General features: G+C 45.5%; 1 protein-coding gene across 4 annotated transcripts in view; it reads left to right on the forward strand.

Annotated features, from left to right (window-relative positions):
* Nucleotides 1-2,670: 2,670 nt before the first annotated feature.
* The window catches only part of LOC108942348 (arf-GAP with SH3 domain, ANK repeat and PH domain-containing protein 1-like), an 81,326-nt gene continuing 59,113 nt past the window's right edge, over nucleotides 2,671-24,883 (forward strand). For 2 of the 4 annotated variants that reach the window (XM_018765654.1, XM_018765655.1), the window contains exons 1-3: nucleotides 2,673-2,720; nucleotides 2,904-2,974; nucleotides 4,520-4,646. In XM_018765654.1, coding sequence (XP_018621170.1) covers nucleotides 2,925-2,974; nucleotides 4,520-4,646 — 177 coding nt within the window. In that variant the 5' untranslated portion in view covers nucleotides 2,673-2,720; nucleotides 2,904-2,924. Of the gene's footprint in view, nucleotides 2,721-2,903; nucleotides 2,975-3,886; nucleotides 4,211-4,519; nucleotides 4,647-24,883 lie in introns of those variants that run through there. The other 2 variants (XM_018765657.2, XM_018765656.1) reach the window with 2 other exon arrangements.

The following is a 24,883-nucleotide window of genomic DNA, read 5'->3' on the forward strand; positions in this document are numbered from 1 at the left end:
CCCAGAATCACTGAGCACAAGGCTTGCGGTGGGGGGTACACCCTTGACAGGATGCCAGTCCATTGCAGGGTAGCCAGACATGCACACACTCACTCATTTCACATCTCTTAGGGTGTGGGTTCAGATTTTAGTTTGAACTTGGCTTGTGGACTTTGCATGTTCTTCTCGTGTTGGTGTGTGCTTCCTCTAGCAAAGACATATTTCAGGTCAGTTGGCGATCCGAAATTGCCCCGGTGCGTGAATCTACAAATAGGCTTTGATACCCACCAAATGCTCTGTGAGTCCATACTGTAACATTTAGACATGAATTCCCAGCTTTCTGCATTAACGTACCAGGGTATCTGTAAGTGGACAGATAGTAAAGAATGTCTTCAGGAACCGGTGGGTATTGACCTACAATGAACAGTGGAGCAGTGAGGAGATACCTGTTGGGTTGCTCATTTGAGAAATTTCATTTCCAGTCAGGGCATGCCTGGTTGCTTCTCCATATCCAGAATTATATTGACATTCCACAGTTCAGATCAACACATAACAGAACTGGGAGTGTAATTCTTAGAACTTTATCTCTGACATGTGTTTGAACTGATATAAACATGAAAGTGTAGAAAAAATTGCACTTTCTCATAATAAACAATGTTTTGAAAGCTTCAGATAAGATGGAATAAAATGCACCAGGAAAGGCTACCTTATTTATTTTGTATTAAAGCAATGAATTCAATGCTCAACAGAGTAGTGATGTACATTTGTTTAACTGCTGATTTACATTTTACAGAATATTACTTTGTCATCTGAGTACTTGAGTACATTGCAGAAAATCAAATAAAACTTTTGTACTTTTTCAACTTCTAACATGTACAGTATGTAAAAACTGGAACCTTTGACTTAAGTAACTGTTTCTGTTGAATGTCATTGATTATGTTTAAAATCTCAAAAAAGTATAATTCTTTGCATTCAAATTACAAAGAAAAGAAAATGTTAACATTCAGAAGTTAAACTGCATTTGTTGGTGCTGAAACACAGGACAATGTTCTTCAAAAATTATTCATAAACAAAGAAGTCTGTGTGGAGTTGACATGTTTTCCCCATGTTTGGGTTGGTGTCTTATGGGTGCTCTGGTTTCCTCCCACAGTTCAAATACATGCATTTCAGGTGGATCGGTGTCTCTAAATTGTCCTTAGTGTATGAATGGGTAACTGTGTATGAGTGGCTACCCTGCAACAGACTGGTGTCCCGTCCAGGGTTTTCCCCTCCTAAGCCTTGCTTCTAACGCTTTCGGGAAAGGCTCTGGTTCACCACGACCCTGTTCAGGGCAAGTGACTATTGGATGAATGGATTTGTTTTTTTGGCTTTACATTTATATTTATTCATTTAGCAGAAGCCTTTGTCCAAAGCGACGTACTCTCAGCAAAAGTACAATTTATGCATTACATAAATTTGTTGTGACTTTCTCATTTTATTTGGATTTATAAAGATTGGAGGTACTGTATACTGTATATATTGGGCGTGCTACTATAAAGCGGGTACCCAGAGCCCTTTTTCCGGTCTATAATACAACAGAACACCCCTCAACAAGTGTAATTAACAATCAATAGTTCAACACATGTCCTTTAGGTCGATTGAAGAAAAGGTTTCACAAGGATAAACAACTGATTAATTACAAAATATTTTGGTCTGATTTCTTTCTAGTGTTACATATTTTCAAAAATGTACTGGTATTATTAATGTCTTATTTAATTTATTCTGTTATAGCAATAAATTGCTGTAATACAAGGATTAAAGGTCGATATATTTGGAAAAAATAATAAGCATTTGATAGTGTGAGTGCACCAGGTATAAAAGGAGTAGGTGGGACAGCTGGTAATGTACTAGTCAGAGCTGCTACCTTTGGACCCAATGGTTGTAGGCTTGAATCCCACCTACCGGCAGTAGTTATCACAAATTGCACCAGTGGAATTACCCAGCTGTATAAGTAGGTAAATAACTGTAAGTACCTTAACATTATATGCTTCTTTGGAGAAAACTGTCAGATAAACGTACTATTACTGTACTTAATTTTGCAGATGCTTTTTTTCTAAAGTGACTTCCAATGAACTCTATACAGTGTTATCAGCCCACATTTTACTCACCAAAGTAATTTAGGGTAAGCACCTTGCTCAAGGGTACTACAGCTGGAGATGGGGATCAAACCTGGGACCTTTGGATCCAAAGGCAGTAACTCCTTACAATGGGTCACTCATCCATACATCAGCAAAACACACTCTCTCTATCACTTATGGGTGACTTAGGGTTACCAATCCACCTGAACAGCAAGTCTTTGGACTGTAGGAGGAAACCGGAGCACCCAGAGGAAACCCACGCAGGCACGGTGTGAACATTAAAACTCCACACAGCCTCACGTCCTCTCACACCATCAGGCGCTGTGAGACGGCAGCTGAAGGAGGAAAAACTGCGCTGAGGATGAAAAGGGGAGGAGAACTGCGTCTCCCCTCAGCGCACATTTGCCGGTCGAGCTCTTCTGGATCCGCGATCGGGAACAATAAGTGCGCTCTTGTGCTCACATGGTGAGTTTTCCCTTCCTGTCCCTGCGTGGCTGCCCATCCATGTGGGAAGGACCACACCTGTCATATAACACCTCGTCTCGCCTCGCTCCAGAAAGAGGAGCCCAAGATCATGGACTGAACATGACATCTCCTTCTCGCACTGAACCCGCAGCAATCTCGGTAAGTTAGCTGCATCCACTTTTGATCTACACAATTTGATTAAAAAAGGTAATTGATTATAACTCACATGAAGACATTTGATTTGTCAGTAAATTTCCGAGTTTCGCAACAATGCGTCTCAAGGGTTTTTTTTTTGGTTTGTGATTAGGATTTTTGGTTACATTACATGTATTCATTTAGCAGACGTTAAGGTGACCGCAAGCCATGAGGTCATCGTCTTCGCGCCTGTCCCCGCGAGGCTCTTTATGGAAGCGGTGAGTCCAAATTTTCATGCGTTCGGAACTCACTCTCACTCTCTCTCTCACACACACACACACACACACACACACACACACACACACAATGTCTGCAGCCGCGTGTCCAGAGTAGGGTCTCCGCGAGCCGGGGGTCACACCCAGAGCGGGACGCCAGTTCGTCGCAAGGCACCCAAACAGGACTCGAACGTGCAGGGTGAAAAGAGAGCGAGCACAGGCCAAACCCGCTGCGCCCCCGGGTTCGGAGCTTTGCGGGACAAAACTAAAGTGACACACACACAGATATTAGTGTAAGTATTAATGCACACACGCGATGTGAAGCTGTACTGAGTCACGATTGATGACAAACTGTTTTGTAGTGAAACACTTCCATTTCCAACACGGTACCAGATGTGCGGGTGTTTCAAAGCGAACCTCTGTTGTGCGCCGATTGGTCGGTAGGGGGCGCGTGCATGACGCGCGACCGGGAGCACGTGAGCGTAAAGTCCCGCCGTGACTCCGCGCAGCGAGCGCGAACCGGCGGGCAACATGGCGCGAACTGAGCTCTGAAGGGGCCGGCGGGACCTACATCTCAAACCGCCGTTTAGGTGACACAACAACAGCGGTGAACCTCGAAAAGTGTGTCGGCGGAAATCGTGGGTGTTATAAACTGAAGTCCGCGAATTCACAGAACAGGAATTGTACCACACTTTATGAAAGTAGTTCTCGGCCGCAGACTTCCCAACGCAGAGGTGTCACGCCAGACAATAACCGGGGTCCAGGACCCCCGAGTCTGCCCGCGTGCGCAGTGACCCATTGTTGTATCACGATAAGGCGCATGCGCAGAGCCCTTCCTTGTTTCTCTCCGAAGCTCGCAGTCACAGTGGGTGGATGAGAGAGTGGATGGCTGAGTGAGTGAGAGAGAGAGAGAGAAAGAGAGAGAGAGAGCGGGAGGGGAGAAAGTGTTGTATGTGCGTTGTGTAGTGTCAGAAAGCACACATTGCTGCAGGAAACCCGGAGGGACAGTGTACTGAGAACAGCGGGGGCCCACGTTTTATTAAGGCTGCTCATCGCAGACAGAAGCGTCACATTGCAAGTACTGTACTGTACTGTACATCTCGAGGCGGCGGGGCGGAATGAGGGCATCCCCTCGCGCATTGTTCCATCGGGGCTGGAGGCACGAGGACACCCGTGACCCAGCAGCAGTGCCTCTGTGACATCGCTGCGGGACGGACCGGACCGGACCGGACCGGACAGGTGGACTCCGCTTCACCGAGGACAGAGGACATTCCACACAGTGCAGCCCATCATCAGCGAGGATTTCCCTTCTTCCACATTTTCACTCATCATTTTCGTCCTCGCTCATTTTATCAGCATCATCGTCATCGTTACTAATATTATTATTATAATACCTAGTACTTTTCAGCCAACCGCATCAGCCGCCTGTCCTCCGGAGCGCGAGCTGCCCAAAATTCCAGGTACTCTTCTCTTCATGCTTTAGGGTTTTCCCTTCAGCCAGGATATCTCTTGTTTTTTCCACCCCTCCGGGCGCTGGGCTCTGTGAAGGATGCCGGATCAGATCTCCGTGTCCGAGTTCCTATCGGAGACCACTGAGGACTACAACTCGCCCACGACGTCGAGCTTCACGACGCGCCTGCAGAGCTGCAGGAACACGGTGAACGTACTGGAGGAGGTGAGAGGCCGCGCGCTCCGGCCGAGGCTCCCGTGCCCTGCACGCACGGCACGACATTGACACTGTTTTACCCTGCATGTGGTCAGCAGGTAGCGCAGTGCTTAAGGCCGCTGCGTCGCAACGGGACGGATCCCGGTTCCAGCTCCGCTCGTGCCGCCGCACCCTTGTCTTGCCTTGATCGAGGCAACGCTGAGCTGCTACAGTAAGGGGTAAATCATTGTAAAGTTGCCGATCCGGGTCCCCCCGCACAGGGAGGGTGTCAGCGAACGGTAGCGGAAAAGACGTAGCATGTGGCGCGCGCCGCGGATCACACCGCTACATACATTGTATCGAAAGGCGGCGCGTTTTATTTGGACCTTTTGATTTGCGTGGCCCCGTGCGCGGGGGAAGTTGTGGTGCCCGGGACCGCTCGTACTTCCAAGGAGAGTGAACTTTTAAGTGTTTCCCTCACGTTACACTCATTAGGTGTGTGTATTTTTGTTACGTCGAGGGACGGGCGTTCGCGTGGTGTGGAGGGGGAGCTGCGCGGCGGGGACGCCGCCGGATAACGGGCACATCGCGTTGGTGGTGCCGTACATCCCTTGGCAGTTGTCACATGAATTCGTGGCTCTTGTGTGTTACGCGCAGCTCGATCCCGCGCGAATGGCTGTTTTATTTGGTCACGTATGGTATGCAGTGTGAACGGAGCTACGGCACGACCGACCGCGAAGAACATCTTCATCATCATGTCCGCCACGAATCTGCAATTGGAATTGCGTTAAAATACTAACGGGATCGCGAGCGATCAATGGCAGAATGTATCATTGTTGATTAAAAAAATAAAATAAAGTTTCATGTGCGGAATTGCAGACTGGTGTAAACAGGCGCAGTGTGTGTTCTGTGTGTGGCAGCGCGCTCTCGATGGGCGGGTGTGTGACGGCGGATCAGCTCTGCTCGGCGTGTCGATGTGTGTGTGTGTGTGTGTGTGTGTGTGAGACACAGTGACGGTGATGATGTTTGTGTGTGTATGATGTTCTGTAGCAGGCTGCTCTGCTCAGACCTGCTGCGCTCTGTCACACAGGAGCAAACCACCCACTGCCCACGTGGCCTCATGCGGGTTATGGCACGTGCCCTCCTGGCCTGTGCTGCCTATTTCTCCATCCATATGCTACTGGACCCCGTTGTTTCCCCCCAGACTTTCAGGAGTTCTGCCTGTTTCTGCATGTGTTTCCAGAGTGGTACGGTTGGCTCAGCGGGTAGCACCGGTGCCCCAAATCTCCAGGGCTGCACTTTTGGACATGGGCCCAAAGCTGGTTCACTCTGTGTGGATTTGCATGAGTTTTCTCAGCATTTTTTAAAATTCTTCTTCTTATTTTTATTTAAACAACAAGCACAGCAACACAAAAATACAAACAAGAGTGTATGTTACGTTTCCAGAAACATATCAGACGTCATCATTAAGTAGCTTAATGTCGAAGTGGACACATTGTATTGTATTCGATATTACGCACTGCGTTTCTAGTCCATGGAATCACCATAGTGATGTTAAGTGTGTGTAATATCTTACATTTACACTTTACATTTTAATTTATTTAGCCGACACTTTCGTCCAAAGTGACTTCCAATGAACCCTATGTAGTGTTATCAGCTCACATGCCTTATTCACCATGGTGACTTACACTGCTAGATACACTACTTACACTGGGTTACTCATTCATCCATCAGTGGAACACACTCTCTCCGTCACTCACATGCTATGGGTGAACCTGAATATGTGTACGAAGTTTGTGTTTGCGTCGTTTTCCTGCCACTTGATGTCTCTTAGGTGAATTAGCGAACCTAAGGTCCCCTTTGTATGTGTGAATCTGAGTGTGTGTGGCTCCTGCAATGGATTCACGTCCTGTTTAGGTGTACCCAGCGACCCCCCTCGGGACAAGCGGCTTCATCCAACGTGTGTGTGTCTTACATCCTCTGAATCACCATGTCTCTGAACTGCATAAGCGGCTCCTTCCGGTAGTACCCTTGAGCAAAGTACTTACTTTAAATTGCTCTGGTAAAAATGACCCAGCCGTATGAATGGGTGAGTAAATGTACTCAGCTTAACACTGTAAGTCACTTTGGAGAAAAGCATCAGCTAAATGAGTAAGTCCAACAAAGCAACATGATATTTCTCCTGTCCTGACTACTGGATACCTCATTTATTGTTAGAGAACAGGAATAACCTATTTTTGGTTGGATGCAGTAATAATCAGTGATTTTCAGTAGATGTTTGTTTATCAAACAGAAAATATACAAATGCTACATATGTTTGGTTTTCATAGGCTTTCAGACAGGTCACCAGCATTTATGAATACACAGAGTCTATATGTGTCGTCATGTGTCGGGTGTACTCTATAGCTGGTATGATATTCAGGTTTTTTTTCCCTTGGCCTCGCATTTTTTCCATATGCTAATTTGGGCAAAAAATGAGTCAGTGTTTCCCACAATTGTGTACATGCCAGGTGGGCTGTCTGGCCAAATAAATATGAATGTTGGTACACAAGAATCAGTATGAGAGTGTTGTTTTTATCAACTGCAACGTTACATTAATTCATTTAGCAGACGCTTTTCTCCAAAGCGATTTCCAATGAACTCTACCTAGTGTTATCAGTCGACACACCTCATTCACCGTGGTGACTTACACTGCTAGATACACTACTTACAATGGGTCACTCATCCACACATCAGTGGAACACACACACTCTCTCTGTCACTCGCACACTATGGGGGAACCTCAACAGCATGTCTTTGGACTGTGGGAGGAAACCAGAGAATCCAGAGGAAACCCACACAGACATGGGGAGAACATGCAAACTCCACACACACTGAGCACAGATCGAACCCATGTCCTCTCGTACCACCCAGGCACTCTGAGACAGCAGCACTACTCGCTGTGCAATCCAGTAACGAAATGCTGCAGGACTCTTTGAGTTGAAGGTACACAGTTGCCATGATGGCCTATAGCTGAACGCAGGATTTCTTCACAGCCGAATTATTGGGTCACAGCCGATATTGGTCTCTTCCTGTTCAGCATTTGTGAAAGAGCGATGTTGGGAATGGGAGCCTCTTCGGTTTACAAGGGGAAAGAAGGAAGGTATTAATTGTACCAGGGGGGTGTGGTACCCCGTAGCTCTGCTCTCCTGCTACTTTAGGGTTGTAAGATTGAATCGAACCCATGTTCTGTTTTTGATTTTGAGAATTCCTGGTGTCTGCATGGCTTTTCTCTATGTACTCTAGTTTCCCACAACTTCTCACAGCAAACAGGGCTTGGGAATTGTTCACTCCAGGTACCTGCCCTGGTACATAGATGTGGGTGCATAGATGTGTTTGGGTCAGTGCCTTGTGGTGGGTTGCCTGGTGTACCGTAGTACGCTCCCTGCGTGTGTTTTACCTCCCGACTGCTGCACCAGTCTGGGTAAGAAGTTAGGGAGAATGAATGAATGAAAAAGACATTGAATGAGCATAAAATAACATGTAATAATAAAAGTTGGGGTAGCTGGTAGCATAGTGGTTAGAGCAGCTGCCATTGGACCCTGAAGTCCGGATTCAGGTCTTACCTCCAGCTCTAATATCCTTAAGGAAGATTCTTACCCTAAATTGCTCCAGTTAAAAAAAATTACCCACCTGTATAAATTAACACTGTAAGTTGCTTTGGAGAAAAGTGTCTGCTAAATGAAATGATGTAAGTTACTCCAGTAGAATTACTCAGCTGGGTAAATGGGTAAGTCGCTTCAGAGAAAATCGTCAGCTTGGTGAGTGAAAGTAGACGCCGATGTCTCGCCGCCGACAGAAAATGGTGATCGGCAATGAGCTTCAGCCGTTTCGAACTGTCAGTTCACGGGTAGCTCAGCAAAATCTCCTCTTGCTGCCCACAAAGCAAAAAAAAGAAAAAGAATAGATGCCTGTGACAGAGCTGTGACAAGATTTATAGATACATATACTCAGAGGTATATTGATACATTTCCTTTGAGATGTACGTCTCTTTGGAGAAAAGCGTCTCTTAAATGAATAAATGTAAATATAAATATAAGGCCTCTGTTTTTGGGGGGGTGTGGTGGCGCAGTGGCACAGTGGGTTGGACCAGGTCCTGCTCTCCAGGGGGTCTGGGGTTCAAGTCCTGCTTGGGGTGCCTTGTGATGGACTGGCATTCTGTCCTGGGTGTGTCCCCTCTAGCCTTATGCCCTTCGTTGCCGGTTTAGGCTCTGGTTCCCCATGTGTGTTTTCTCGCACCTGCCGTATCCCCAGAATAGCGGCTTCATGGTTGTATTTCTAAAATTGCTGGGGTCCTAGATTTTAGACGAAGGTTTAGTTATAACATGAATAATTTTACCTTTTTTAGTTTGGAGTTGACAAGTGAACCAACCCTAAATACCAACTGCTGTTCAGATGCACCTTAGCAAATATCTAATTTCCTGTGTTATGTTCTGTGTGCTGGTGAGGTAGTGGTTAGAGCTCCTGCCTTGGGGTCTGAAGGTTGTTGGTTCAAGTCTTGCCTAGTGGTGTGTACATTTGGATGTGGTATTTATTGTAGGTTGGTGTAGTAAAATTACATGCTGTATAAATGACTAAGTAGTTACCGGCAGGGTGGCGCAGCAGGTTTAGCTGAGTTTTGCTCTCTGGTGGGTCTGGGGTTCGATGCTGGGGGTGCCTTGTGATGGACTGGTGTCCTGTCCTGGGTGTGTCCTCTCCAGCCTTGTGCCCTGTGTTGCTGGGTTAGGCTCCAGTTCACTGTGACTCTGCTTGGGACAAGTGGGTTCAAAAAATGTGTGTAGTTACAGGTAGCTTAATGTCATTAATGACTTCAGAGAGGCGAATCAATGACATGATCACATTCTAGCAACTTTCAAAAACAGCAGTTTTTTTTTTTGCATGTGAGTTTCCTGCATGCAGAATTGGCACTTAGCGATGAAGGTTCAAGGGGGATGCGGTGGGTTGAGCCGGTGCCCCCTGTGTGGTGGGTCTAGGGTTCGAGCCCTGATTGGGGTGCACTGCGATGGACTGGCGTCCCGTTCTGGGTATGTCCCCCTGTGTAGTTGGATAAGGCTCTGACTCTCTGCAACCCTATTTGGGACAAGCGGTTGTTGACAATGGATGGATGATGAAGGTGCTAATTCTGCATGCAGGACAAAGAGCTCCTTCAAATACACTTTAACTTGTGCTCTTTGATGAAGTTTTGACTCAGATGAACATGCAGCCTTTTATAGCCACGAAAGAATAATATGTCCATTGAGAGGTTCGTCTTTGTCACTGCTGGGGGTCACCGCAGTAGATAACGTGTTTGCACAACAGGAAGTGATGAGTTTCTGCTGTTTTCTGAAAGAAAGAGGGCTGGATTTGTCTGCTTGTGGGCTTAACCACACCTGTGAGAGTCTTGTGTGAGAGGAAGAAAAAAGGATGAGGATAATGTTTTATATATACACACACGCACACACACACACACACACACACAGTCTGAAACTGCTTGTTCCATACAGGTCATGGGGAGCCAGAGCCTAACCCGGCAACACAGGGCACAAGGCTGGAGGGGGAGGGGACACACCCAGGATGGGACGCCAGTCCATCACAAGGCACCCCAAGCGGGACTCGAATCCCAGACCCACTGGAGAGCAGGACCCAGTCAAACCCACTGCGCCACTGCACCCCCTCATATATATATATATATATATATATATATATATATATATATATATATATATAAAATATAATATAATAAAATAATATATATTATTTCTGAATATTATTTGTATTATTTAATTAATATATATAATGCATACACAAATTCAGAGCTATTCCCTTACCTTATCTGTCTATTAATAATTTTTTGTTTTTTGCACTTAAGCGAGATCAAAGGTGCCAAATACCTGACAGCCATAAATTAATATTATAAAAAAGATGAACACTCTTATTTACATGCTGGTGTTCATCTCTCCTGCCTTGCAGATGTGAAGCTGGCTTAATATGACTGTAAGACAGTTCATAATGTTTATGTATGTTTTGGGGATTTTAAGCTTCTCCTCTTTCCCGTAATGGGGAGGGAGCGTAATGGACCAGGCAAAAGCACTGACCCGTATCGTTTTAAATCCCTCTTCGGCGAGGACGGGGGCTCCATTTATTAGGATTATGTTTTCAGTTTGGCGGAGCAGCACTCTGCTGCTTTCACACTCACACCAACCCCGCACACATGCGCACGCACACGTCTACACACCCACACACGGTTTGAGCAGCACTGACTAATGCAAGCTGTTGAGCTTCTCATTTAACACCCTCGAAATCTGTTCTCATTCTCATTGAAATTTCCAGCACTTGAATTTCGCCTTATTTATTCTGACCTTTTTTATGATATTGCAGCGTAAACTGGAAATTAAAAAGCTAGCGGTGAATTGACTCATATAGTTTAATGGCTTGTTTTTTCATAATTGTGTATTCCATTTAAGAGTATGTGGCTATAATGATATATATATAGGGATTCCAGTGTCCAAGTGGATTTTTGTGGGCTGTGGTCTTGAACTGTAGGTAGAATTTTTGTCCGTCTGCTTTTAATCATATTTCACTTTGTGTAATCAGAGATTTTAGATAATCTTTCTCACCGGAAGTGCACAGTTTGATTTTTGCACATTATAAATGTGGGCGTTGCTCTGTGTTTGTGGTTTGCACTGCAGCCTGCTGCTCGCAGGACCCATTTGGCCACATCTGTCTGAGAGGTGGAGAGACAGCTACAGCATGTTGGGGAGAGTTCAGCAGGCCTTTCGACAGGCTTCCTGCCTACGGTCCGGCAACCAGGTTCTGTGCTTTTGAGCAACGTTCGCCACGAAGACGCACAAAATACAAGAATCCATTGCTCCTCGTGGTCAACGAGAGCAGACTACTCTACATTTATTAGAAGGCCCTAAATTGTCGTTTAAGGATAGGGTTTAAAATTTCTTCTTTAAAATCTACAACTGCATTTACTTTTTTAGCAGACATTTTTCTGCAAAGCGACTTCCAATGAACTCTATGTAGTGTTATCAGCCCGCACACCTCATTCACCGTGGTGACTTACACCGCTAGATACACGACTTACAATGGGTCACTCATCCATACATCAGTGGAACACACTCATTCTCTCTGTCACTCACACACTGTGGGGGAACCTGAACAGCAGGTCTTTGGGGTGTGGGAGGAAACCGGAGCACCCAGAGGAAACCCACACAGACACAGGGAGAACATGCAAACTCCCCACAGACTGAGTAGGGATTGAAACCGTGTCCTCTCGCACCACACAGGCACTGTGCCACCGTGCTGTTGTTTGGCAGGTGTTTAATCTCCAAAGTGACATACATCTCCATGAACAATGCAAAAAGTACATTACAGCGGGTGGAGGAGCGATTCAGATGCGGACACGTGATTCTAGAGTGCTGTCAACTTGTCACAATCCACCATATGAACCAGTGTTCATCACACGAGTATCTGTGTATGCGAGTTTTTATTAAATTTAACAGATAACAGTACACATTTATTGAGCACATAGGAGATCATGGGAGAAATTGGTCTCAAAAAGGTGAGTTTTAAAACCCTGCTTGAATGTTGAGAGGGATTCAGCAGTTCTGAGTGACAGAGGGAAGTCATTACACGACATCGGAGCCAGAACTGAATTCTTTGCGCTTTTGATTTTGGACCTCTTGCACGTGGGACCAGCAGGGAAGGGGGCAGGAAAATAACACTCTTCTTGGGGGCCAGTGAATGATCAGGTGTTATAGGAATGTAAAATAACTACATTGAAGTTCCTTGAGACCTGTAACCCAACATTTTCAGCTCACAGTTAAGTTTTCTCTATTCCAGTGTAATTGTTCCCAGTTCTGTTTCGTGCTGTTCGATGATGTATAAAGAGCAGCTGGTAACATAGCGCTTGCTGTTATTACCTTTGGTTCCCACAGTTTCAAGTTTGAATCCCACCTACTGCTGTAGTACCCTTGAGCAAGGAACTTACCCTAAATTATTGCATTAGAAGTTACCTAGCTGTAAAAATGGATGAATAACTGGTAGCTTAACATTATCAGAAGAAAAGTGTCAGATAAATGGACTATACCCCGTCCATACTGTACCAAGAATGGTATGGGCAGAGTATGAACTCTTGGAAGGCTCAGGTTTTAGAACAGCTTTGTTTTTGTTATAACCAGTCATCTCCGCTGCCTTCAAATCTGTTCTGCACGTCTTAGACAATCTGCTAACTGGGTGGAAGTCCAAACATTACACTTACTTACACACACACACACACACACACACACACACACATTCTGAAACCGCTTGTCCCAAGCAGGGTCGCGGCAAGCCGGAGCCTAACCTGGCAACACAGGGCGCAAGGCTGGAGGGGGAGGGAAAAACACACCCAGGACGGGATGCCAGTCCATCACAGGGCAGCCCAAGCAGAACTCAAACCCAGACCGAGGAGAGAGCAGGACCCAGTCAAACCTGCTGCGCCACCACACACCCCCCCCCCCCCTGCCAAAAATTAGAAATGGAGAATGTGTAGTACGTTTGAGCCTCAGTTGTTGGTACCTTCGGGGGGGGGCTGTAGAACGCAGATGAGGTGCTGCCCGGATGGAACCAGACACCTGAGAGACAGTTTTCAAAGAATGAAAAGTTTTCCGGGACTGGCACAGAGGAGGCACATTTCTGCTCCCCCCCGTGGGACCACTGTACGTACAGCAAGGAGCTCTACGCTGCATACGCTCCTCATCGCTTCTGAGCGATGCAGGCCTCTTCAGACAAGTGCCTCGATCCTCTAGTCATCACTGTAAGAAGGAAATAAATAAATAAAAGTACAGCTGGGGACTTCAGATGTAGTGCATTGTACTGGGACAGATTGCAGTACGTTTTCTGCTGGTGTCTCGTCAGCAGTGTGGAGTTGATGGAACACATACTGCTCGTACCGTAGTATTGTACACTACCATTAATGCTTCACAGCAGTTGATGGAGGGGTGGTGCGGTGGTGCGGGTCCTGCTCTCTGGTGAGTCTGGGGTTCAAGTCCTGCTTGGGGTGCCTTGCAATGGACTGACGTCCCGTCCTGGGTGTGTCCGCTCCCCCTTCAGCCTAACACCCTGTGTTGCTGGGTTAGGCTCCGGCTCCCCATGACCCCATATGGGACAAGCGGTTCGGACAGTGTGTGTGTGTGTGTGTGTTTGTGAGCAAGCAGTTGATGTGAATTTAGGAAACACATGGTAACTCTAGTGCCGAGCACCTTGGTGAGCTTTGTCATCATGCGCAGTACTGTAATGACTGTGTTTTATTATTTTCAGAAACCTCTGAGTACCTTCTGGTCCTATAAAGTATTCAATGGCTGTAGGAAATGATCTATTTGTTGGAGGGTGTGGTGGCGCGGTGGGCTTGTTTCTTTCGGAATCAATCATTTAGTTATTATGAGCAAAAGTCTACATATGAATCTCGCTGTTAGGAATTAATTCATTGTTAAGAACAACAGAGATGGAGAAATTATCGAAAAATGTAGCCCGATATTACATTTACATTCATTCATTTAGCAGGCGCTTTTCTCCAAAGCAACATACATCTCAGAGAAAATACAATGTGTTCATTACATTAGGAGAAATAGTTGCAGATGCGTGATTCTTAAGTACATTTAGTTTGTTACTTTCCACCATGTGAGCCAGTGTTCATCACACAAGTAGCAGCATAGAGCTCAGTGTATCAATGATGCCTGATCACCTTCCTACTTTTTTTTTTGAGATACACAAATGTTTACATACAATACGGGAGTAGCTGTGCAAAGGCTTATTCAGGCATGAGCATAATCACCATATTAACATTATTAGTCTGTCACACACAGTCTGAACCGCTTGTCCCATATGGGATCGCGGGGAGTCGGAGCCCAACCTGGCAACACAGGGTGAAAGGGAGGGGACACACCCAGGACGGGATGCCAGTCCATCACAAGGCACCCCAAGCGGGACTTGAACCCCAGACCCACTAGAGAGCAGGATGAGGTCCAACCCAACCGCACCCCCTTAAAGTGACTTACAATGTTGGGTTTATATAGTAAATTACTTACCGTGCTGTATAAATGCTGGGTGAGTCATTGTAATTTTTACTGATGCAATTCGGGGAATTTACCGTAGTCAAGGACCCTACAGCAGGAACACGGCTTCGAACGGTACAAGGTGATGATTCCAGGCATTGCTCTGTCCCTGTAATACGCTGTTCATGTAGAGTATGCCGCTCCATATCTTTCCCTGGTCCCTGTTGAAATGAGACATTTCCAAGGTACGCTGTGCAGCCGTGTGGTTTTTCTTCCGTTCCTAAATTTGGCCCGAATTAACAGTGTGCGTTCGAACAAATTAGAAACGCCGATGCTTATTTGTTCAGAATCATGGCTTTACGTCTGACTTTATATGTAACTCAAAAAATCGGAAATAGTACCTGGGTGTTCCAGCAGTAAGTACTATTTCTGTTCATCTTGCAAGCCGTGCCGTTCAGTAACATTTTATGCATCAATTAATCGTCCAGGCGAAATGATGCATTGTTGACAGACATGCAAAAATCCAGCTGAATAAAGCGGCAAATAGCCCTCAGGCCGCACTCTGGATTTATGCAACGAAGCAGCGTTTTTTAATTAAACTACACGTTAAAAAAAAAATCCATTCTCTCTCTGTCAGTTTCTCTGTTTTTCCCTCTTTTTTTCAGTTCAGTTCAGTTGAATTTATTTTTTTTATAGCGCGCTCTTCTCACACAGTGACACAGAGCGCTGAACAAATGGATAAGACCAAAAAAAAAAAAGAAAACTTGACTATATACTAGAGTAATACATTATATATACATTTATTAAAGCTATAAGTATTCCTACTGGGGGGTTGGACCACAGTCCTGCTCTCCGGTGGGTCTGGGGTTCGAGTCCCGCTTGGGGTGCCTTGTGACGGACTGGCGTCCCGTCCTGGGTGTGTCCCCTCCCCTTTTGGCCTTACGCTCTGTGTTACCGGGTAGGCTCCGGTTCCCCGTGACCCCTTATGGGACAAGCGGTTCTGAAAGTGTGTGTGTGTGTGTGTGTGTGTGTGTGTATTCCTACTGGGGATGGAGGAAAAGATTTTTTTTAATTTTATTTTTTATTGAAATGTTTATTTAATGGCGTAGGGGGGCGCGGCGGCGCAGTGGCGCAGTGGGTTGGACCAGGTCCTGCTCTCTGGTGGGTCTGGGGTTCGAGTCCCGCTTGGGGTGCCTTGCGGCGGACTGGCGTCCCGTCCTGGGTGTGTCCCCTCCCCCTCCGGCCTTACGCCCTGTGTTGCCGGGTTAGGCTCCGGTTCCCCGTGACCCCATATGGGACAAGCGGTTCAGATAATGTGTGTGTGTTTATTTAATGTTATATTGATTAAGGGAAATAGGGGAGATGTATATATTTTCTTATGTCTCACATTGTTATTATGATGAGCTACCGGCACTCATCATCTTCTTCGCTAGATGACGGTGAGTCGTGGCAGCGTGAGGTGAGCTGTAATGTTGAATAAGAAGATAAACATGCAAAGAGCGGCATTTCCATTGCTCTCCCTTAGTCCGGGCAACCTGCTAACTCAGGGAAAGGGTTACGCTGGTGTTGGATATCAAGTGGAACGGTCAGTCCATACAAGTTGCTTTGCCAGATTTAGGCTTGCAATGTGCAATGCATAAGACGTGTTGCAAAACACACGATTTTCAGCATTTTTTTTCCTCTCGCTAACCCATGCAAAGTATAGGAAACTGAAACATTTAGCAAAACAACCATAAATCAGCTGGCAGTATTTGGTAAATTAATGAGAACAATGCATTTCATGCGTTGCTTGTTTAGGCTTAATTACATCATAACATCTCGCTTCCCATCAAGGGGAAAAACAACCAAGGGGGTCAAATGAGGGTATAAAGGGGGGCAAAACTACCTTCGTCCTGTTTTCATGTTTGTTATTAGTGGATATGTGCAGTCAATTGTGTATTTAGTAAAATTATCTTGATATTATTCCTAACGTCATTGGTTCAGTATTACTTGCTCCAGTTCATTGAATTGTTTCTGCTGCTGAGGATTAAACACATTCCTGATATTCCACTTCCGTGCTTAAATATTTATTCATATAAGTGGTTGTATAAATAAAGAGGATTATTCTAGCAGAGTTGAAACGCAATCGCTCCTGTAATTATAACAAAATCTTAATAGCAAATGTGGCCACGTAGCATTTTTTGAGCACGTTTCGAGCAGATGATGTTGGGCTGTGGTTGATATTTAATTAAGCTTCTGCCTTCTGCCGTTCTATCAGTGGATCACTGCTAATAAACTGTTTTCTTCTTCAAAGGCACTGTCCAACCATTGCTCTAGGGACTATGGCAGCTAGTTTCGAAGATTTTTTTTTTTTTGTCCAAGCTGACAATTTGTAACAGCAGGGTATGCTGTCATGCTGGTAGTGCCACTATGCTTAAAATAAAATAAAATAAACATGAATGATTGATTATGAGAGGGGGTGTGGTGGCGCAGTGGGCTGGACTGGGTCCTGCTCTTCGGTGGGTCTGGGGTTCAAGTCCCCACTTGGGGTGCCTTCCAACAGCCTGGCGTCCTGTCCTGGGTGTGTCCCTTCCCCCTCCAGCCTTGCGCCCTGTGTTGCCGGGTTAGGCGCCGGCTCCCCGCGACCCCGTATGGGACAAGTGGTTTAGAAGATGATGTGTGTCATTGATTATGATTTACACATCCGAATTTACTTACATGGTTCAATCGATGCAACTGAAGATGTTAAAATATAAAATTAATACATTACCTTCAGTTATTACATCTGCTCTACTTCTGTGTTTCTACGACACACATTTTCCATTGTGAGAAGCAGGTTTCCGCAACTTGAAAGTCAGCCTGCCGCTTTCTCGTTCTTTTCACAGTTGCTTAAGAGGCGCAAACAAATGTGTCAAACAATGTAACGTCAACCCTTTACCTCTCCCCGGCTACGGCCATTCAGACTCGGCGAATTAGCCGCAGCTTAACGACCGCCAATTTGTTCTATAGATAACAGCTTGGCTTGCACCCATAAGTCACCTTGTCACTGGTAATTGGAACGGAACTGTAAGCTGTTCATTTAGGTACTTATGGATTTTTAATCATGTGCTTAACTTTACCAAATACCCTTCTGGTGCTTGTTGTCGTTACATTTACATTTATTCATTCATCCGACACTTTTTTTCCAAGGCGACTTACAATTATTTACCTATTTATACAGCTGGGTAATTTTACTGGAGCAATTTTTGGGTAAGTACCTTGCTCAAGGGTACTACAATGGAGGTGGGAATCTAAACTGTGACCTTTGAGTCCAAAGGCAGCAGCTGTAACCGCTGCACTACCAGCCATCCCCTGTAGTGCTCTTTAAAATTAAAAGGCATCCAGAGGTACGCCGTTGTCCTTCGTTTCGCCAGGTTGACATTCGACAACTTTTGTACTCATGTACAGTTCACGCGGGACTTCTGATCCCATTCCAGTGCACTTTTTTTCCGTTGTACTTGAGAGGGGCAAGATGCTTAGAATTTTTAAGAATAAAAAATATTTTTACTTGTTGCGTAGTATACAGTTGGGGTATGGAGGGGCTCAGCTGATGCCTGTTGTGTGGCGGGTCTGGGGTTCGAGCCCTGCTTGGGGTGCCCTGTGACGGACTGGCGTCCCATCTTGGGTGTGTCCCCTCCCCCCTCGGCCTGCACCTTCCGTTGCCGGGTTCGGCTCCGGTTCACCGTGACCCCGCTTGGGACAAGCGGTTGTTGACGATGGATTGTATGCAGTTCATTAACTGCCTCTTGGCACAAAAAGTCTGTAATTCAAGGCAAATAGTTGTGTTTAGGTTTTATTGAATTTAACTGAAGAAACTTGCATCCATTACCAATTTAAATATGCAATATTCTGACGAATTGAGTGGAACGACTGCAGGGTTTATTGACAAGATATTATATGTAGGTTTATGTCAGAAAGGCGATGGTTTATATACCTTATATAGACCACTTATCATGAATTGTACAAAATATATAGCTGTATTCACATTATTTGCTTTTGAAATGCTATAAATTCAATAAAACATTAAAAAAGTGAGTAATGATGGATACTTCTTGCTGTATTGTATTTTTCTTTGGCTTTCAGTCAGGGGTGATGTCCCCTGTATAGTAACTTAGGATGTATACGGCCTTTTGGGAACATAGGAGTGTTGTTTCCAAAGAGGTTTTGGGGTCTTGTGAGGGATACAAGCTGAAGAATAAAAAGTGGTGTTACCGTAGTGAAGGCGTTATTGTCATTCTGCCGACGTACAGCGTATCGGTCAGGGGAAGACATGATCTGGCTTATAAGCCCCACAAGTTTTTAGTGTTATAGGTGTCAGTTTCTTTTTTTGAGTAGATATACCAAGGATACTTAGAAAAACCTACCTGCGCTATCACTGCAGAGGTAAAGGTAAATTACCATGCTGCTTTAAGAGTGAGGGGGGTGCGGGGGCGCAGTGCGTTGAACCAGGTCCAGCTCTCCGGTGGGTCTGGGGTCTGAGTCCCGCTTGGGGTGCCTTGTGGTGGAGTGGCATCCCATCCTGGGTGTGTCCCCTCCCCCTCCAGCCTTACACCCTGTGTTGCTGGGCTCGACTCTGCACCACCTCAACGTTTCTCATCATCTCACTTCCATCCGCTCTTGCTTTAGCTTGTTAACATTTACTTTTGTACTTATTTCCCTTGCTGACATTTCTCTGCTTTTGTGCTGACTCTTTTGCTCTTTTTCTAAATGATCAAGAAGCAATTTTTCCTAGAAGTCTGTAAGACTCCAGATGTTCTCACTCTGATAGTGGTGATCTGAGGAGTTAAAAACCTCACCAGGAAATGTGTGAGAAGTTCATGGTGCAACATGGACTGTACCCATTGTGCTCTTTTGTTTTCTCTTCAAAGATCTTGCACAGGACATAGTGTTACTTCTTCACTTTATGCAGTTTGTACAGCTAGAAGACAGTTGGGCGCGGAGGTGTCAGATTTCATGCGTCTTCTCTGCTTGTGTGTTTTATGTCAATTCTCGCCCGTGTTTTTATCAGTGGGGATATGGTGGCTTGGCAGGTTTGGCTGGTGCTTGCTGTGTAGTGGATATGTGGTTTGAGCCCTGCTTGGGGTGCCTTGTGATGGACTGGCATCCTGTCCTGGGTGTGTCCTCTCAGCCTTGTGCCCTTTCTTACCGGGTAAGGCTCTGGCTTGCTGCGACCCCTCTCGGGACAAGCGGTTGTAGATGGTGGTCTTTATCAAGAACTTATCTTGTAATTAAATATTTTCTCTACGATGGGGGCTTTGTCATTAACATACCGTCCTTTGAGGAAAAGTTCTATTCTCTGCTTCGCTTTGCCAACCGCTAGGTATCCTGTTGACCCTAACTGAGGAGTAGGGGTTGAAACTGCTAAAACACCCCTTGGATCAGGTGTCCTTGTGCCCATTTACTCAGTATCTAGCTCTGCTCTCCAGAAAGCCTTTGCATGAGCATCTTAACATGCACAGTAAATTTTCTGCTCAGCTCTTTGCTTAACGTACATTTTGAAGTGAGTGGGAAGAGGAAGACGGGAGCAAAGGAAGCGAAGTAGGTAATTGAAGGCTGAGCGTTTCAGGACTTGTATGTCAACCTGGGAGATGGAAGGAAAACCAAGACACGAGAAAGTGTTGGATGGAGAATAATTTTTAGGGTATCGGTGCCCGCAAAAGGAAGTTGTCTCTGCAGTTTGTCATTTCATAGACCTTTGTCTCTGGGCTTTGTGCAGAACACGAGGGCACATCTTCTGTGTCAGAGTGCAGTTCCTGCGTTAACCCAAGATGAAGAGAAATGCGAATTTAATTGTTGTCTCTAATCAAGGGATTGTCAGGGAGGAGAAGAGCTGCTGTAAGGTGTTTCGGAGCAGTTTTTGGACAAAGACTCTCTCTGGCTGGAGTGGTCGGCCCTTCGGTTTTGTCTTTTGGTTTCTACTTCTTTCTTTTTTAGCATCATCTACAGGAAGCCTTCTACCTGCCAGCAAACAATTAAAGTTCCAAAGCCTGGTCAGAAGTGCGCGTTTCATGCAGATGCATTTGAGTGTGAAAAATGTCCTTCCTTTTAGCATCCGATGAATATTTGGCTGCACGGATTGTGGAAACCATCATTCTTGATGGGGCTGGGGCAAAGTAAGTGGCAGCTTGAAGTTGAACCCCCCTTCACCCATGTGCTCGCCCAGTGTCTGGGATGGGGGCCAGTTTCAAGTGAAGGAAGCCATTGACTGGGCTCCAGTTTCTAGCTAAATACATAAACGAGTGGTTTGAACCTTTGACGCTCCAAGGTAAAGGCTGTTTGCACGTTGATCATTGTTTGCTTTTTGCGGGCTAGTATTAGTCCCAGGGAGCTGTCAGGGAATGATGTTTACTGCTGTGCCCTCCAGAGGTTTAGGGCGGTGTAGAGTGTAAGTTTGTGCCGGATCTCTATTTGGATTTGCAGATCGAGCACAAGCAGTGTGTGTGTGGAGAGCCCACAGGAAGTAGGAAAGGTGCTCCAGAACCCACATGCACTGGCTTGTCGTTGGCAACATCCATGAAGAAGGACAAACATTTACGTTCATTTAGCAGACACTTTTCCCCAAAGCGACTTCCAATGAACCTCTATGTAGTGTTATCAGCCCACACACCTTATTCACCATGGTGACTTACACTGCTAGATACACTACTTACACTGGGTCACTCATGCATACATCAGTGGAACACACTTCCTGTGTGTCACTCACACACTATTGGGAACCTGAACAGCTTGTCTTTGGAGTGTGGGGGGAAACCAGAGTACCCAGAGGAAACCCATGCAATCATGAGGAGAACATGCAAACTCCACACAGACTGAGCAGGGATCAAACCCACATCCTCTTGCACCACCCAGGCACTGTAGACATCAGTGCTACTCACTGTGCCACCCTATATAACAGTATTCACACCAACAGAAGGAAAGATCTAGTTGCAGACATGTGAATCTACAGTAGAGTCAATGTGTCAAATACCGCAGTATAAACCAAAATACATTTCACAAGTAGCTGCATATACACACATGTTGACTGACACCACGGCAAACCGGAGCCTAACCTGGTAACACAGGGCGTAAGGCTGGAGGAAGATAGGACACACCCAGGACGGGACGTCAGTCCATCACAAGGCACCCCAAGCGGGGCTCAAACCCCAGACCCACTAGAGAGCAGGCGGAGGCCAAACCTGCTGCGTCACCACACCCTCCTATCTCCATATACTCTTTTTTTAAAATTATTTAACAGATAACATAGAACATGTTTATCGAGCTCTTAGGAAGTCAAGGAGAGGAGTGCAAAAGAGTTCTGTTTTGAGCACCTCCTTGAATGTTGAGAGGGATTCAGCAGTTTTAAGTGAGAGAGGGAACTCATTCCACCACACTGGAGCCAGAATAAAAAACCTTTGTGTCTTTGATTTGGACCTCCTGTGGTGGTGGTGGAGGAGCGTAGCAGTCTGGTTCGGTCGTAGTGAGTGATCAGACCTTGTAGATACCTTGTAGGTATGATGGTTTTGTAGGACGTAACCAGTCTTAAATATGATATAGGCAGCTACAGGAAGCCAATGGAGCAAGACGACGAGAGGGATACATGGGAACGATCTCTACATGCATTCATTCTAGACGTGTGGCAGGGTATCAGAATGGTGAAAACCAAGTGCTCTTCTAGATTTTACCGGATCGGCGGGTTCCTTTGGTTAACTTTTCTCTATGTCCCGCTTCCTCGTGCTTGTAGCAGTCGTAGTCCTAACTACTGAATGCTAATCTTAGTGAGGTTGTAACCAAAATACCCATTTCCAGCTCTTCAAATCCATTTTCCAGGAAAGTCGACAGCTTTTGTGGTAGGATGTGCGTAATTAAGCCCGAGGTTGTAAAGGCCTTTCCCCGAAGCCAATCACACCACTGCATCACGAGGCCTGGTGATAAAACTGGAATGGGTGGCTCCTTAGAACACCCCTTTTACTATAACCGGTGCTGTGGAGTCGGAAGCAATTAGGTTACTGGAATCAAAATCGGTAAAAGTGTACCGGCGCTGACTAAATGTACTGGATATGACCACGTATAAGTTGAACCATCGTATAAGTCAACCCAAAAATTAAAGATGTGATATAGGGTTAGGCCTATATTTGCTGGATAAGTCAACGCCAAAATAATGTGCAAGTTTTGGGCAGTGCTGTGGAGTCAGAGTTGGAGTCGTGGAGTTAGAGTCAGAAGCATTTACTGGGTTACTGGAGTCGGAGTCTCAGTTGGTAAAAATGTACCGACTCCGCCTAAATGTACCGTGTATACTTTCGTATAAGTCGATCCCCAGAAATTAGAGGTGTGATAGAGGTTTAGGCCTATATTTGCCCGATAAGTCGACCCCCAAAATAACGTGCAACTTTTGGACAGTCCTGTGGAGTCGCAGTCGGAAGCAATTATTGGTCACTGGAGTCGGAGTCGAAGGTTCTGTGGACCGACTCAACACCCCTGACTATAACCGTGGGGCGGCTCCCTTCCCGTGTGTCCTTATTGCTTTCCGCACTCTGAAACCGCATACATGCGTAGGGGCTGCCCTCGGATCTCGGACCTCATTTGTTTCGAACCCGAAATTTTAAAGAAGCCTTTTAGATGGGAGACAATGGATGAGAGCTGGAAGGATGAAAGGGGTTCTGCGTAATGTGAGTAAAAGACAGAGAAACACTGTACGGCCTTTCGGTCTCATGTCTCGGTTGTTATTTATATTCTGAAAGGGACTTTTAAGTAGGCGGGTGGGGTAGGGTCCTGGGTTTAATGTAGCCAACGCCACAACTCAGTTCGCTTTATGAACTGTCTGTATGCATGTAAACTGGACACATTTAGGAAACTCCCAACAGAAGCGTTGTGAGAGTTGAGGGTATGAAACCATAAGGGTTATTTGTGCGTACTGTAAAACAGAGGCACGAGGTGCAGTACCCTGTTTTACTCAATGTCTCAGTGGTCCTAGCAGGGTATACCGATGTCCTCAGTGTGTCATGCATGGCTGGAGAATAATTTGTATTGTTTTTTCTGTTTTCAGCTTTCATTATAGTACCTTTTTCTATTATGATTCAATAATGTAATAATTAATTTTAAGGTTATGTTTAAATGTTCCTCTTCTTTTCCTTCATCTCTTTGAGCGGTTGACTTATTCCTGGGTTTGTTCTATCGGTATAGATACATGTGGATATATTTTTTTTTACATAAAGTGCTTCATAAGCTTGGCAGCTGCTGGTGTGGTGGTTAGCGTTACTGCCTTTGGACCCAGAGGCTGCAGCTTTGAGCTATACTTCCAAATGTAGTACCCTTGAACATGGTACTTATCCTAAATTACTCCAGTAAAATTCTCCTGCTGGATGAATGGGTAATACTTAGTGCTATAACTTGCTATGAAGAAAAGCATCAGCTAAAGGAGTAAAGTGTAAATAAAGCTGTTCTCCTGATTTTTCATTTTGTTATGCAAATTCGTATACCTTACATGCATTTTACATTTGCATTGCATATAGGTCAGTATGCGTGACTCGTGTTCATTTATTATTTCTTTAGTTTCTTGCAGTTCGGGCTGATCGTGCAAAGGTTTTTATTAATTAATGCAGATTTTTGCTTGTGTGTCTATATATATATATATATGGGTTGGTGTGAGAGAGAGACTAAGTGTTAAACAGAAGCAAAGGGCATCGGAATGTTTGTCGGTGGGACGGCCGCTGTGGGCACTGACACTTGTAGCGACACGCTCGTTGGTTGTTTCCAGCCCTGTACTCTCGGCACAGGAAGTGGTTACCCCGCTGCCGAAGTCCCGGTAATGTGCAGAGGACCTGCGTGCCGCGCTCAAGTCTTACTACAGGCCCTGGTGCTTTGCAGGCTACCCTGCCCTTTATGGACTGGACCCAAAATCTGTCCTAGAGGAGACTGAGAGGACTGACATCTCTTCCTCGTCACCGGTTGAGGAATTTTTCTTGGGGGATTTTCACTCGGAAACAACAGACGTGAGCTGTAAACACTTCGGGAGTGAGTTGAATTAAGGTGGTCCGGCACTCATGTGCTGTTTCCAGGTATTTTGCTGTGAGCTCATGGCTGGTCGCATAAATACAGGTCACTTTGCTTGGCACATGCAAATTTTTGACAATGAAAAAAGTGAAGAAAATGCAATTAAATTTATAATTAAAAAAAATTGTAATTCAAGCTTTTGTAACAGGAGGAACCAGTGTG

The sequence above is a fragment of the Scleropages formosus genome, chromosome 5 (genome assembly GCF_900964775.1).
Source record: "Scleropages formosus chromosome 5, fSclFor1.1, whole genome shotgun sequence".
NCBI classification, from domain to species: Eukaryota; Metazoa; Chordata; class Actinopteri; order Osteoglossiformes; family Osteoglossidae; genus Scleropages; species Scleropages formosus.